Raw genomic sequence first — 17,756 nt, 5'->3', positions numbered from 1 at the left:
AATTTGCAATCGTAACAAATCAGTTTTTTAACAAATATCACATTTGCTTTTCCTTGATTTGTTCCTATAATAAAGTCGTTTCTCTCAGTACTGTTGGTGCTTCTCGCCGCGCGGAGCGAATGCAACTGCTGCATCCGCTCGGCGCGGCGCAACAATCTCCGTGTCTCCGCTCCGAAGATGCTGACTCGTGATCTCCGTGGAAGAGAACGGTTTTCCGGTTCTCCAGGAAATTGCGTGTTTACAACAGCATGTTAGACGCAATCGCTTAGCTAGCTCGCGGCATGCCACGCGCGTGTCGGAATAGTAACACTCTCGTCCTTATACGGCGACGACCATGACGAGAGCGATTACATCAACCGCGGCCGAGCGACCGACCGACCGATCGACCAGTGACTCACCAGATAATAATCGATGGGTTTCTCGCGGGCCTTGCTGTAGCCCTTCTGTAGCTCGGTCTGCTTGAGCGCATGGGCGATGTGCAGAGCGCTCGCGTCGAACCTGCCATATTGATAGCTGCCGTCTCCCGAATAATTGTGATTGTACGGCGAGGAGGCACCGCCGGTACCGCCGTGGATGCCATCGCGCTGGGACGAGTTAGCCGGCGGCGAGCCGTGCCCGTTCAGGTGCCTGGCATAATTAGGCGAGTCTACATTATCGTAACTGCAACAGAAGCGTGCACACGGGTCTTCAGGGGATTGCGAGGGTTCACCGAGCATAGGATCGCTCGGTGAGGTCCCCACTGCGGGGATCGAAAAGCGATAACACGTTAACTCTTCCACATTACCGAGAGTAATGAGATTAGTCCCAGGGCGACCCCCTCGTCGTGTCCCGATCTCGAATAAATTACCTTCATTGTTGTGTTTGTGTATATAAGACTAACATATGAAATGTTAATAAAAATAATGTTGCTTAATAGAAAAATTGATTAAAACGAATGAAAATGTACTACTCATCAAAAGAGTAAAAGTAGAATTAACTTTTTTTACTGCTCGGAAAGAACGATTGTGCTGATCTAAAAATTTAACTAAATGCAGATCTGAAAATAATTTTGTTGGGCCATCAAAATAATTACGTATCCTAAGCATGATGAGCAAAAAATTTTGATATTCTAACAACCAGTTTGGATGTTCTATATAATTTGACGCGATTTTATATAATTTTGATGATCCAATAAAATTATGTTCAAATTTACCTAGCTTTTTACGTACTTCAGCAAAACTGTTCTTTTCGTGCAGCAAACCAAACTGTTTGAAAAAGATTTCCTTCAAATTCCACTGTGAGTTAGAAAATTTGAATTCGAAGAATCTCTGGTTTTCTGATAAATTCTTAAAAAAATAGAATTTGATTGTAAAAAAAGTGTTGAAAAATTCTATTAATTTTTTAATATAAACTGTCACATCGGATCTGTTAGTTTAGTTTTTGAAGCAAAGACTCTTTATGTGTGTATTCTATTATAAGTTAGTAGACGAAAACTCCCAAGACAGCAATTTTCATGCAAGCCGTATTAGTTGTGCGAGTTAATCCGCAATATTGCATAGTTTCAAACTTCATCCTTCCTACGAAAAAAATTCTTCCTACGATCAACTTTCTTTTCTTGGATATCTTGTAGAAGTAAGAATTTCATGTACAATACACGTATGTGCTGCATAAGGATTAAGAATCGCCGCGAGCGACGTTAGTGTCGGATGATAACGGAATAAAAGCGAACACTTGAAGGTAACGCGGTGTCCTTGATACCACGAACGTCGCTCGTTACACGATGATGCCAGCAAAGAATCCAGGTCGATGGATTACGTTAACCCACATATCCGCAACAATCGCCACTTCAACTCCTCTCCCTCGTACGGCGGGGGGTTTGACCTATAATTCCGGACAACTGCTATAATACGCGTAATAGACGCAATTACTGCGACACGAATCGCATTGCAATTAGCATTGTGGTTAAATACAACGAGTTGCAATAAATAAAAATCTCACCATTGACGCGGTAGCCTGCGTTTGTGAGAATTTAGTGTATCGCTTAAATGAATGTGTTACACCTCTCTCACTCGGTCTGCTGGGTTCATTCACTTGTGTGAAAACCCATTCTCCTCTTTCCTCTCCTTTTCTCTTTTTCCTCGATCTACCTTTTATTGCACTTGTTCTCTCTCACTGTGATTATCAAGCTATGCAGGTTCGCGAGAGGTGGGTACAAGAAACTATCGGATTCGCCAAACGATCGAGTCAGTAATCGTCTATTAAACGAGCCCCAAAGAGGATTTCTAAGGAGCTTTTTTAAAGAATGTGGAAAGTAGAATGTGAAATAATCGTAACAATTTTTCAACTTAAGAAAATGGATTCAAAAGATTGCAAAGAAAATTGTCGATAGAAAATCACATCGGATCTATTAATTTAGTTTTTAAGATAAAAATTTTCTATATTTCATGTTAACCGATAAAAAATTAAATTAAATAAAAAAATATATATCTTTCCGCGTATGCCGATTTATTATGACTTATGAGTAGCGAGATATTAGATGAAGAAGAAAAGAAATTGTGACATTTTTAGTAAATTTATATTTTACGAAATCGTTTTATATAAAATTCGATTAAAAATATTTAGATATGATATAACATGTTTAATACTCTTTTAAAATTAAGGACAAATTTGATATTTTAGATGATTTTAAAATTATTCATGCTTTTATAATTTTAGAGGTCTTATCTTTTACTACGCTTTACAAGAATTTTGCTAGCAAGTAAGATAATTGCTTGACGTAAATAATTTCGCGAAAATTATTCAAGAATTATCAATATCTCAAGTAATTAAATAATCGATATATGATAATTGATATATTGATATATGATAAATATATAATTGGGGAACCTATAGAAAATATGTAAATATAATGAAAGAATATAATATAAATATAATAAAAAGTTTGAAAGTTAAGTAACAAGAACTCGAAGGAAAGTAGCTCCATCAGCAAGAAATTCATCGTATGCATGTAGGCGCGAGCGTGCGATTTTTGCGAAGCGGTGGCCATAAAAAGGCACAAAACGTGCGTGCGCGACGTTGCATTGAAAGATGTTAAAGCAGGTAACAGACGGACGAGCGATTGAAATAACTCCAAGTACTCCCGGCAATATGCGACCATGACAGCCTTTAACACGAATGTATGCACGTTGAGCATGCGTTTCTAGCAGGAACTAGATTGCAATAATAACGTGCGGATACGATGGTTACGTGAGGCGATATGGGCAGCGCGTTTCTTGCAATATCGTGATGTTTACTTAATCGAATCTCACGATCATGATTTCTTAATATAAAGCTGAGATCAGATTTATTTTTCTGATAGCGCAAATGTAATCCTGTTGAAAGTTATTCTCGTCAGAACATGGATTTCTTTCCTATTTAGAAAATATTTCCCTTATTACCAATATGTAAAGGATTTCTTGATTCTATATTGACATACTAGCTTCATATTGACTCTGCTTGCTTTGTAAACATGTAGAACTTAGTCCTTCGAGAGAGTTTCGCATAGTAACAAGATATACTAAACTAAATACTTCAGTTTCATGTTACGTTTATGAAAATTATTAATTTCCCTCTTTTCATCTAGATTCTGACTTTTTCTTCCACTGATTTCGTTAGAGAGAATGTTCTTAAAAGTGTATAATTTTGTAGAATCTACTAAAAGTCTTTTGTAGAATCTACTAAAACTTTTAGTCAACTTTTCTTATGTGATCGCTTAAAATCTCTGTTTTAAGGAGCTTAAAACTCGCTTATCAGCATTCAGGTTAAAGACCAAGTAGCAGTTTGTACACAAAACTGTCGACTATTCGAACTTCATTCCAGACTTCGTCGGATTTGCACCGTTATGCAATAAGGTCAAAATGGTCTTATTGCATAACGGTGGAGTGAGGCATTTGATACAGAAAAGAAGACCGTGAGATGATATAGACTCAAAGAATGCATTTTTATGTATGACTAACAATTTTCGCGAAATTACGTGTCAAACAATTGTGTCTTTCTCGCTGGCAAAATTCACGTAAATATGAAGCATGGCAAAAGATAAGACCTCTTCAAAATCATAAATGCATGAATAATATTAAAATCATCTGTAACATCAAATTTGCCACTAATTTCAAAGGAATATTTAAACATGCTATATATGGAAAGAATTTTTTCTTAGAGTTTACTCTGAAAATGATAGTCGTGTAACAACATTGTATTTCGAAGAATGTAAATCTCTTTCATTCATTAACAAAACTATACAATAAAGTAAGTATAAAGTAAATTTAAAGTAAGTATAAAGTAAGTTTGATTAATTTCACTGAAGTGCATAGTAAAAATCTTCAAAATATTATATTGTACTACAACAATCATATTATATTTTATGATAAATTTTAAAAGAAAATTCTCTCCGTATACCAATGTCTAAATATTTCCTGTTAATAATTTCAGATGATTTCGTAAAGTATAATTTTCGTAAAGTATAATTTTCCACTAATTAAATTGCAGATTTAAAATGAAGAATTACCAAGGCCATGAATAAACAAAGCATGACAGTTATACATATATTTTCCGCAAAACTCGATTTCGAGACATCGAGCTATTATTTCCAGCAATGTTCGATCTTAGTCGGCAGCAAAGGGAAAGTGGAGAAATTAGACATAAATTCTACGGAGCGTGCCCTCGGCATGTCCTTAGCGTCAAAATGTTATTAAATTAAATTTTGTGTTGTTTACGTTTGTGTTTTTGGCGCAAAGGAAAGCTTAGCGAGAAAAGATACAAGAACCATGAAACATAAAACTGAGAGCGGTGGCCGACACTTCCTTGCGAGATTACCTTTGCTAATCGACGAAATTAGAATACACAGTGACGCGCGCAAGAAGCGATGACACGTGTTACAAAGTATCGCATTGTTCTTTAATATAGGAAATTGAGGTGAAGAGTCTAGCTTCGCGCCTATTTACGATTCAAATGAGCTCGGCTGAGAGCGTTACGTATTTAAATCTATGCAGCGTTCTACAAACTTGAATGACTCGCGAGAGTATTATTTGCCGAAAGAAAACAGATATGTTCACAAAGGGGCATTTAAAGAGCCATTACACTACGATTTGTTATCATAGAATAGCGCCAAAATTACTTCTGATTACTTCTCTTCTCCGAAGAGAATAGCTCTTGTATATATACAGTTTAGACGATAACGGTACTGAAGAAAAACATGCATGGACTTCGTTTTGAGCTTATTAAAAAATTTAATTTCGTTAATGCAAGTTGAATATTCTAAGCGTCTCTTTCGCTTTATTTATTGACTTTTTTTCATGGGTTGAATCATGTATATAAAAAGAGAAATACTATATTCCATAATCATAATGTAACGCAACATGTAAAAGTTAAGATAAGATAGACGCGATATATAAATGCAAATGCATTAAATTTTTATCTGTATTACAATAAATTTCTAATTATTTAAGGTTAAATTGGGAAGAAACGAGCTTGAGATAACGCTTTATACGCAATGTTACGCATGCGACAGAAATTGAAAAGATCGCGATATATTATGAGTTTTATAAATATCATTTTTAATATTTGATATTATACTGTGTGTTGGATTTACGTGTGTTGGATTTAAAGACAGATAACCAGATCCCGTGCATACAAATTGAAAATACAGATTGTTAAAGATTAATCATAGAAAACGAACTTAATTAATAGAAAAAGAAGTACACTCACCAAGGTGGGTAGACACCGCGCGGGGACGCACCTCCTGCCCTGATCTGCTCGTTAACATAGCCGCTTCTAGGTACATTAAGGGCGCTCCTGATGCCCACGCTAGATCCATCTAGAGTCCCAGGTCCGGGTTTGGGCACGTGACTGCTGCAGTACACTTCTTTGTCATTGATCGTGTGCTGATTGTTGTAATAGGTCTTCAGGGTGAGTTTGGTACCGCAAATTGCGCACTTGAAGCAGCCAGCGTGGAAAAACGTGAAGTCCTTCAAGGGACCCACCCTGTCGACTTGGTAAACAGTCTGAGCGCATCTCAGACACGTGCTCTCGTAAAAGTTCGGTCGATACATGATACCCGCCTCGAAGGACCGTTTTGACGAATCCAGTATCCTCTTCCCTCACCGGAATCCTCCGGCTCCTCGTCCTGATCACCGCTCGCTGCAGTCTTGTACGGTGCAGTGTTTCGCTCTCGATCCGTGCGACCTTGGAAATTAAAGGCCTCGATCAGGGAATAGAGAAATTACCTCTCACCGCCAGGATAAATACAAGGCGACGCCGGCGAGACGAATAACTGGGCATTACAGGCTGTTTAGAGATCGGCACATGACTCGCGTAGCATAACCGTACATTTCTAATTTCTCTTTGATTTTTCTTTCAAAGAAAATGTCGCAATCGATCTAGTCTCGATTTCTAATCATGGAATTTATTATGCGAATGTGAAATTGAATTAATTAATCATGCGTTAAGTAAATCTGTTACGTTAATGCATGTTTCTACTGTAGTTTAATTTTAATCTTATTTCAATTCTTTATCTTTTTCTTTTAAGTTTTAAAAATTATAAAAAGATAAAAAATAAGTTAAACTGAGATTAAAATTAATCTATATTGATAGAAATTGCTATAAGAATTATGTTTAAAGAAGAAAATATCTACAAATGTTATTATTTTTGTTTAATTATATCGAACAGGTATAACTGTATTGAAATAGATAGATAAATATGTTAAAACGAGAGAATTTTTACTTAATTAATTTTAGTGGAACGGATGAATATCAGGTTTATGACGATGTATTTAATTTCTACTGTTTCTTACATATTATCTGTACTTTGTTATTTGATACTTTTGTACTTTCAATTTGTACTTTCAGAAATGTTTAAGTAAAATCGCTGTTATGTGTTTAATAATTTCTTTCGTACACCGGATATGAATACGCGAGATGCCGAAGGTGGGAATCAAACGCACGTGAAGGAATTATACGCAATAATTAGTTTGCAACTGTTAATTACGCCAGCAGATTTCTCAGCGTTCGTAACACGCGAATGTAGCTTGCTTTACGCTCCAATTCGACAATAGTGAGTTTTCTTCCCGACGAGCCGAATTGCACACCGTTATCGCGTGCGCCTTCTTTATCGTGGAATTTCTAATTCTATCGGTGCTCCTTCGTATTGGATGCATTGCCAAGCATCGAGGGTTTTGAAAGATAATATCCGTAGTAAGATCTGAGAATGAAGGTATACGGGGCGAGCCTGAATCGCCGACATTTTCCTGTAAAATTTTGCAACGAAACATTGCCAATACTTCATGAAGTGGGCGACTAAAGAAGCAATTGCAACATATTTAATGACAGTGAATATGGCTAATGTCAGCGAGATTTTCCCACGTACCGTTCAGCTGTGAGCATTTAATAGAATTTCTGCAAGTCTCAACATTAATATACATCTATGAATTTGTTAATCTTATCATCTTAGTTATTTCTTTCTCACATATTAGATTGATAATTAATAATATATTATTAAATGCGTTAACGCACACACAGTTGCACAAAATTCTAAATACAACGATAAGTCTAAATACTGAGAGAGTTAAATATAAGAAATAAATATTATAGTATCATACTCCAGTCATTCTCTGCTTTATAGAAAAATAATTTATTATCGATACATAAATCTATTTCTTTTTCAATTTATTTGGTTGTGAAACAAGTTCTTAGTTGACAATCTTTTGTGAAACCGAGTTATGGAAAAACATAGTGTACTATCTAAATTGACTGAACGCACTACTTCTTGCATCTATCTGACCGCAATGCTTTCTAAATTCTTATAATACATAACCGCCATCATAGCGACTAGCAATCAAATAACTATCATTTAGGATTCAGATTTTACAGACACTAAATTATTTCTCAACTTTCTCTCATTGTTGAATAATATTTTGAATAAACATTTAGATAATTAACGATGAGGTACAGTTACTTAATTCATATATTTTTACATAAATTCATACATTCTTCTTTATTATATAATATTTTTTATTTTATATAATAGAATATTATATATTTTTTATATAATAGAAAATGAATAAATTTATGTCATAAAATAAAATTAAAATAAGTAAGTATATTGTGCATTCTGCTGTAAAAGAAATATTACAACAAAAAATCAAATCTCTACCTTAAGTATCAAAAATAACAATTTAATCGGCTATTAGAAATTGCAATTGACTTCGCAGAAAACGCTTATGGCAAATTCTTCGTATAGACGGTAGGGACAATAGTGCTTGCGACATGTTATTAGCAAGGCATTCATGAAACGCGACACGTGCCTAATCTCTGGTTCTCCTTTTCTCTCATGAAATAAGGTTTTCCACAGCCAATTGGCGAGGTCATCATCCCCGTTTTTTACTTTCTAATGAAGTCTTTGCCACCACTAAATCAAATGCGTGCGGTAAAAGCAATCGCGATCCCGATGATGATATACCAATGGAACATATTGGAAGGTTCCTTTTTTCGAAGAGTATGAGGTGCATGCCAGCATATCGGGAGAAAGCATTTTATACGTACGTCGCCGTATCACGCATCGCGAGAGTATGAGCTAATTCTTTGTAAATGAGGCCATGGTGTGTATGACCTGTTCTCGGATAGTTCGTTGATTCTCAGCAAAATCCTGTGCACCGAGGATTCGTAAAAAATTTGTTCATGATTACGCTGGAGTTATTTTTATATTTAACTCATATTGCACAGATCATTCCAGCAATATTGTAGCAACATTGCAATGTTTCAGCAATATTGTAGTAATATTTAAAATATTGCAACAATGTTGCTGTAAGCTTCTGTGCTGTATGGATGAATGTTCAAGAAAACTGTTACATCGTGCGACAGCATTTCTCACATATAAAAAACTCAAATTTTCTGTAAAAGTAGAGATGAAATCCACTACGAGCGTGCGTTTAATTTGGCGATATCAAATCATTTGCGGTTTTTGTGCACGTTCGAAGTTTAGAGGAGCTCACTTTGTCTGCGACGCATGATGAAATTTTACAATTGTCTGAAAATTATATATTTCCATAAAATTATGTATTTCTATGTAAAATTGATCGTTGAATGAAAAAACAATTAAATTAAAGCAATTGGAGTAGAGCAAAATGATGAAAAAAATGCATTTTTAGTCGAAAATCGCTCAAATTTTTCTTTTTTTCAGCCTTTTTTCGGCCTTTCTATGATTTTCTTTGTAAATATTATAATGAGAAAATGTATTTTGCATGACTTCATTTAAAAACAACATTTGTTACTCGTTTTTCTAACAAAATAAAGAAAATTAAATTTAAATTTATTAAAGTTAAGCTAAATTTTAAAGTTAAAAAATTTATTAATTGAATCTTATTTTCGCGTGTTTTCATGCGAGCATAGCACGATATCAGTAATTATACGCAACTTCCGGCACATAAATTTGACATAAGACATTTTTAACAAAATAATCTTCAAAACCTTCCACAAAACTTTTCGATATATTGCGCGAATATATTTTGGTGGCATATATAAATTGCACAAATAACAAAAGTTATTACGATATAGACACTGCATTTTTCTTTTCTTTTTTAATTTTTACTTTGCTTCATCAACTTATTTTACTTTTGTTTTAGGTTCTGTTCTGAAAATGCACACTTGTGAGCATTTAATATTTGATAAACAACAAGGATAAAATAATGTTTCATAAGCATTGTAAGCCTGAATCGAATCGCGGCATAGCTAACTTCAAGAAAAATGCATTATGACTGCTTTTATAGAAAGATCGAAAATTTTGAGTAATTTTTAATTAAAAACATATATTTTTATCATTTTTCTTTATTCCTGTTTTTTAATTTTCTCATTCAGCGACTAATTTTGTATGAAAATACATGATTTTTAGACAATTGTAAAATTTTATTTTGCATCATGACTGAAATAATCTGTTCAAATAAAACTAAATGTGCATAAAAATGTAAATGATTTGATATCGTCAAACGCTGATACTAGATTTCATCTCTACTTTTACGGAAAATTTGAGTTTTCCATGAACAAAAAAAATTTATTTTTATTGACAATGTTATTAGTGATATTAATTAGCAATGATTTTGGACTCTAAACTAAAATTTTTGAACGGTTATACAATGTGTATAATTTTCTGGTATTATAAGGATTGGTATTATGAAGTTTTAAATTAGGTAGGTAAAAAATCGTAGATAAAAACTTTCTCTATTAATCACTTTAAGGTGGAGCCATCTCACTTGCATTCTATACTTCAAATAGAATGAACTTTAAAACTTACAATTAGATGTAGTTTTTATTGTAGGGTTAAGGTATGTATAAAAGATATGTACATATGTAAAGTGTACTACACGCACATACTAATTTATTAAAATTACTTTGTAATCATTACATTGAGAAAAATATCTAAGTAAAAATATTTGAACCAGAACATTCTGATTAAGTATATTAATCAGAATTAATCGGTTATCACAATTAGAATTTAATAAATTTAACCAGAAAGTTCTGATTCGTTCATTTTCAATTCCAATTAATCCAACCAGACGTTTTTCTCGTTGTGCAATTTCGTATACTCAGAAATCGACTCTGGATTCATACTTGGCAAGTTTTCTTTCGCATCTTCTCTGTTTTCGAATATCGGATTCTCATTTTGTCAGATACTTAATGCGATCGTTATCATATATGCGGCTCAAACTATATCGTTCGAACTTTGTCGAGCTAATGTTTATGCTTGCTACCATCGCGTTGTATATAATCCAGCTAGTCGGTAACTGGCCTCGGCGATGGGACTAATAATGCGTAATATTGATTATGACGCAACTGTACCGGTAGTATCTTGCATCGAGTTATACCTACGGTTGCCGATACCTACGGTTGCCGCGCACAGGTGTAAATCCTGTTATTCGCTAATAGAATATGATAAATCGACCCTGTCATAATCCCCTCGCCTGTCTCGTGCAATTTTTGACACGTCACCGCGCAAGAGCTACGTTTCAATCGGAACGATAATTTTTGTAATGGAATACTGTCCGATTAATGCCCGTATCTCTACCCGAGCGAGCGTGCTCGCTTCTGTAACGGAAACTCCTTAACTCGTCTCATTAAGTCGCACATTTTACTCCGTGGCGCACTTCAGTGAAGTACGGAAATCATAAAATTCCCATAAATTTCACCATCACGAGCGACTTTTGCACGAGTGATCGCAAGTATGGAGGGTGACTCTTTGAAGTCGAGATTAGATGATGTGTGGGAGTCTCGAACTAACATTTAAGTGAACGGTATTAAAGAGAACGTATTTAATCTTGGAAAAATTGACAAATATTCCGGAACAAGGTCGTTCTTCAACTACTTCGAGAATTTGAAGTCTATGTTCCATTTACTTTCCGTTTGGCTGCAGTGATCAACGGCAGTCAACGTTTTGCGTACATCGAGAACAGTAACTCCCCGAATGGAATGTGATGTGATCGAGGCGGTACGATTATGGCGAATTGCATAATTCCGAAGCGAGGAACGGATCGCCGTTGATGGAATGGTCGCGTAATGGCGCGTTGCTCCTTTATAAATTATGCGATCTTCCGGCGATCCGAGAGAGCGATGCGTCATTTATCGCGGCGCTCATTACAAAAGCCCGATGGCGTAATCGCACCTACACGTACCCACGCAATCGTGATTCTTGAGGCTTCTTCGTTACCGATAAAATCCGCTTCGGTACGACGAGCCGAGATCCGGAGTCAACGATGAGATGGGATCGAAAGCGGCGATTTTAGAAAAGTATAAGGAAGAAAGCGAGACGCCTGTCGGAACTTTATAGCGTAATGTAAAAAATTATTTTTATTATTTTATTTTATGACATTCCTCGCTTCGTTTATTGTGCGATAATGCTCGTGTCCCCATTTTGGTTTACCTTCTTCTAAGCATTTATGCGAGCCACACGCACGCGTCTCGCGTTGCTGTGTCACGCACGCTGTGAGACACGAGAAACTTTATTATGAGGTAAATCGCGGGGAATGCGGCCGCGACTCTCGTTTCGGATATATACGCGCGGAACGTTGTTTCGTGAAAACGACGCGATAACGGAATACGTTGCGCAAATGAGAAAAAGAAATATTGATTTAATGTTATAACTGACAGATTCATATCAATTTTTTTAAGCAACTCAAATTTTATAATATAACAAGTTTCTAGATACTGTTAAATTTATAATGTCCAATTATACTCAATTTGAATTATTTTTTATTATTTGTATAAATGCTTCTATCCAATATATCGTTAATTTGACTAAAACAATGGAGTTTAACTTAAGAAAATGAAAGAATATTAAATTTGAGACTTAAATTTCTTTTATTAATTGCATTATTTATTAATTGCATATGTTAATATGAACGATGTTTACTTTGAAATTAATCACAGAAATGGATTGATTTACATTTTAACGTGAAAATTAAAAATAATGAAATGTTATTCAATTTAAGGGATTAGATTACTATTATTCTTTCGATAATATCTAACAGTGTTATGCAAAATTCTTATCGTATCTGTAAATATAAATGTAATATGAAGAAATTTGCCGCAAAGCAACTCATGAAAACGATTTTGTTGATTGCCAGTTGTTTAGTTTTAATGTTCACTTCTACCAATGTAGGTTAACTTTAATCTCGGTTTAACTTACTTTTTATCTTCTTCTATTTCTAAGAATTAGAAAAAGCTGAAGAATAAATTAACCTGAGATTAAAGTGTATCTACATTGATAGAAATAGGCTTATATAACTAATGTAGAATTAGATAAAAGAAGTACATTGATTATCATCTGTCATGATTGGGATATTAAAAATATTAATTCCATTAGTATTTATTAACTTAATTGAACTAAGAATGGAATCAATTAAATTGTGTAAAACTCGACCTGTTTGTGAGAAGTCTTTCATATTCTTTTCCATTTGATTTCCAATGTAAGAAATGTATTCAATTTTACGAATTTTAATCTTTCGGTTTTCCGTTTGGAAAATTATTATTATTATTATTATTATAGTTATTCGGAAAACATTCGCGAAATTTGATATGACAGATGCTTTGATCTGGAGTATTTTGAATTCACAGCGCGAATAAATATCAATACGTTCACTCGTGCATGACGTATCCGTGCACGTATCCTAATTTTGGTTCTACAATACTCTCGCGACGTTTCATACCAGCCATCGACACTGAATATTGAATAATTACTAAAATTTAGTGAATAAGTCTAGAGAAATTTCCCCATTATTCACGAAGATCTGCAGGTAGACTCGACTTTCTTAATCCATGAAATCGTTTATTAAATATTGATAGATTATCTAAATGACCATCATGAGAAGTGTCATCATGAGAAGTTCTAGAATTGATCACCATCATCAAAAGACAGACAACCATTAATCACACAGATCATTTAGCCAATCACGAATACTAATGATACTCCTCACACTCATACACAGTAAATTTCTACATGATCATTTGTCGAAAATCACAGAACCGTGGAGCGGTAATTCCGCTCCGATAAAAGTAGAACAACTCTTGCTTCTCAAAAACGCAAATACATTGACTTATTCTTATCCTCGAGCGGCGATACGTACGTCCTCATAATCTTCGCTTCAGCGTCATTCACGAGCAGTCTCGATGACTTCCGTGACTGCCAGGCATGTCTCCTTCTCTCAAATTGTCTGGTTCTTGATATCGCCTTGGGTGCGACTACTTTGCAGCTTAGTGGAAGATCGCAGGTAATGACAAGCCTCGAGCACTACGTAACGATCACGCGCGCGATATCACTCACGGTCTCCTTCGATTTACCGATTATTTCCGTACCGTGCATCGAAATCACCAAGCGAGCGCCTCGCTCCGTTTCACGAGTCCCGCGCGCGCGCGCGCGACGCGGACGAGGAGGAACACGAGGAGGGAACGGCGAAGAGAAGCGAGTCAAGTGGACCACCGATCGAGTCCACCTGTTCACCAGCGATCGCTGCGATATCAATCGTTATTTGTCAATGAAACGCCTCACGATCAGAATTCCCGGGATTCCGTCAAATTTGCCTCGTGGATACCACCGTGTACTCTCAGGTACTCCTCCACGAGTACTACTCTCGCGCGATTACACGCACGACAGCCACTTTCGACCTTCCAGCGCGGCGCGTACGGACGTCTTGGGTGACACGGTTTCAGTTGTCCGCCACCTGGAATGAGGTCTTGGCACTAAGCCAGGCAGCTTCGCGAGTCAGATCGGATCTGAATATCACCACCTGCCTCCGTCGGCGTTCCAGGAAGGTCTGAGGTGAGAGGAACGGCCATTTTGAGGCACCAACGATGGATCGGCTCAGGTGGCGCTACAAGTTGGAGAACCAACCTGCGTTCTACCTGTGTCTTACCTGCGTAACGGTCACTCTCCCGTGTGCACTCACCTGGCGAGGACCTGGAACCATCGTTTACGATGATATACGACCATATGTGCTCAGGATATATTCTTTCGCTTTTTTCTCTTTAAAAAATAGAAATAAAAATTTTTATGCGTTAAAATCTTGTAGCTAGAAGATCATTATTTGCTCGAAGAATTTTATTTAATTAATTGCATCGTTTCTCTTTGAAGGAGTTCCGGAAGAATTAGTAATCCATAAAGTTTATTACGATTTCTGATCGTATCAGCATTGAAAGTGGCCGCAATGATAAAGAATCTTCTAATTATAGATAAGAATATGTTAAAACGTATAAAAAGTATCGTCTATAATTTCATGCAAATGATATTATAATATATTAAGAATAACTGTATAATTTATTTGTTGTACGTCTCATAATTATGCCACAACTGCATGTAATGACTTAATGTAGTGACCTAGCACGATGATCCGACAGATGTTGCAACAAATATATAGCTACAAGGACCGGTTATGTATATAGATAATGAAGCTGCTAATAGAATTGTGGATAGAGCAAGTTTATTAACGCAACTGAATTATGAATCGTGAATTTTTGTAAAGGTTGCTGTTTTGTGTCATACATTAAAAGTGTTTCTTGTATCACTCGCTTTCTCAGAGTCACCATTTCTAGGCAGAAAGTACAAGATCGATGCGGGGGTAAAAGTGCGTGTGCGCGCCCACATGGACGCGTGAATGTCGCATACGTGGGAAGCGATTTATTGAAAAAGAAGAGACAGAGAGAGAGAGAGAGAGAGAGAGAGAGAGAGAAACAATGATGCAATAATGGCAACAACAGATTACATATTGACCATTTCCAGAAGTTTATGCTCAGTTATACTCTATTTAGTTCTAACATTTCATTGCATTGAGCTCATTTCCGTGCACATGCCTCGTAAGGCTAAAAGATAATAAGCAATAGCAATACAAAGCAGAGTGTCAATTAAGAAATCATGTAGCTTAATAGAATCAGTGGAATTGTATCTTATCGTCTTATTAGAATATAATATACAAATAATAGGTACCTACTTTTGTGTAGTGACAATCTCACGTCAAATGTAAATGTCCATGGCGATAACAGGGTGTGCCAACAAATTTACCATGTAAATTTACGGATTGAACATGAGTCAACTGCGACCGGTCAACTTCGACTAATGTCATATTAGCATTCCACATTAATATATTCCACGCGATTAACATAATTACAGATTTCTTGATGTTACACATCAGCAAGTTTCTTCCTTTCTATTTCTTTAATTTTTAAAATAACTTTAATCTTATTCTTAAGGAAGTTTATTTTTAATGTTAATTTCTGCCTGAAATATGTAGGATTGGAAATCAAGAATAAAGCTACAAACACTTTATATTGCTTGTTTAGAGAAATAAAGAAAGAGCGACTTACTTACTTTTGCTCGAAACGAGACAGACTTAAATTTCTTTTCTCTTTTCCTTTTTTAGCAAAGTTTTTTAAATAATTTTTCAAAGATAAAAATGTTATTTATAAAATAATCTTAAAACTTCTTTGAATTTTTAATTCTCTCTCTCTTTCTTTCTCTCTCTCTCTCGGATTTTAATAATAAAAAATATAATAAAATAGAACTCCATTTATAACCGAACATGTCAGACAAGACAGTTCTGACCGTATGGTTCGGATAATAGAGATTCACTAACTCTTTGTTTTCTATTAATACTGAATATAAACTTGTTCTTATAAATGGAGATATAAACGAACTTATACTATAAAAATATTAAGAATGAAGAGAAACTGTTCTCTATATGGTTTTTAAAGTGGATCTCTCATTTTAAAGAGAAAATTGAATCAATCTTAAAAAAGAGTAATTCAAATTTCAATCTTGAAAAGTAAGATTTCACTCTTTAAAATTTAAACAGTTCACTCTAAAAATTTTTTAGAGCGTATACAAATATTTCATATCGAACGTCTGCCCATTCAAAAAGAGAATAGCCATTATCTGATGCGAGATAGATATAGCTATATATAAATATAGCTATCTATAAATTTTATTTTCTTCTGATAAAATTTTTTTTTATTTTTGAGATAATAACTCTATTTAAAAAACAATATATAGATAAACTTAAAACAAATAATAATGTAAGGAAATATATTAAAAATTTAAACATTATTTTTTTATTTCTATAGATGGCTCAACATTTTTATATTGAAGAGGACTCAATATAGGATCGAAACGTATTTAAATATATGTATTATTACATACGAATATCTTGTGTTGGCTCACATAGACATTTCCTTACATTATCATTATTCTTATTTAAAAAATTGATTCTTAAAAAATTTCTCTAATTTTAATACTTGAGATATTGGAAACCAAGAAGTGCTGTAAATACTTCATCCAAATATTCATTTATCTGAAGAACTGAAGAAAAGAATGGCTATTGTTTTCGTTCGGAACAAAATGGACGTAATTGTAGTTCCTAAAGCGATACCAGTTCTAACATCTAAGCTGCACGTACATAGCGAGCATCGCGATATATTTACGCAAACGGGGAGACCAAGGAGGAACGGTGGCAACGGTCCAGCAGACACGGCGTTACAGAAATAGATTTCGGCGGCGATGCAACGACTGCCCACGAACGAGCAGCGCCGTTCAAGCCGACACCAGAGACAAGGCCCAGTATCGTGTGGACCAGTTCCCGAGAAAAACCGGAAAAGTCAACCCCGGCGAAGTGTCCCACATGAACGTGAGTGTCGATATTCGTTCCATTGAGTGCAACCTCCGGTGCATCTTCCGCCTCTTGGACTTTCGTAACGATATTCAGTACAATGGCTGACGCCATTTGTCCTTCTCTTATTTAAAAAAAGGAAAAATAATTGAGGACATAACATAATTTCACACATTTTGGATGATAAAAAATGTAAAATCGCATCACAAAGAATGATTTTTTCGATAATAATAATGAATGTTCTGAATAAAACACCGTTAATAGAATAGCATTGTTGGCTAATTATTGACCATTGTTGGTCGAAGATTTCAGTGTTTTATCGACGTGATCCATAAAATCAATCTATAACGTTACGACTGTCGTGGATACGGATTGTCTAAATCGGAGCATGGTGCATCGACTTGGAGTGCACACAGCGCATTTAACTTCGTTTCTTAGAGCACAATGTCGATAGTAGTATCAATTTAATAGTGCTCATTTTCTAATTTAAGAGATGAGTCAAATTACTTTACATCTCTTGAGAATTTAATAGAAAACATCTTTGACGCAATCATGTCGTAAAAGGCAGTATATTAATATTATTCTTGTTTGTTTTTAAAAAGCATA

At 35.2% G+C, this 17,756-nt stretch overlaps 1 protein-coding gene across 1 annotated transcript in view; it reads right to left on the bottom strand.

The window, feature by feature from the left end:
• The window catches only part of LOC105620243, a 17,545-nt gene extending 11,480 nt beyond the window's left edge, over window positions 1-6,065 (bottom strand). The window contains exons 1-2 of the mRNA XM_012201751.1: window positions 5,749-6,065; window positions 399-627 (exon numbers count right to left, since the gene is read on the bottom strand). Of these exons, the coding sequence (XP_012057141.1) occupies window positions 399-627; window positions 5,749-6,065 (546 nt within the window). The remainder of the gene's footprint in view (window positions 1-398; window positions 628-5,748) is intronic.
• Window positions 6,066-17,756: the final 11,691 nt, after the last annotated feature.

The sequence above is a fragment of the Atta cephalotes genome, assembly GCF_000143395.1.
Source record: "Atta cephalotes unplaced genomic scaffold scaffold00002, whole genome shotgun sequence".
NCBI lineage: Eukaryota > Metazoa > Arthropoda > Insecta > Hymenoptera > Formicidae > Atta > Atta cephalotes.
The sequence above is the reverse complement of the archived record's forward strand: the minus strand, read 5'-3'. Positions and strand labels throughout refer to the sequence as shown.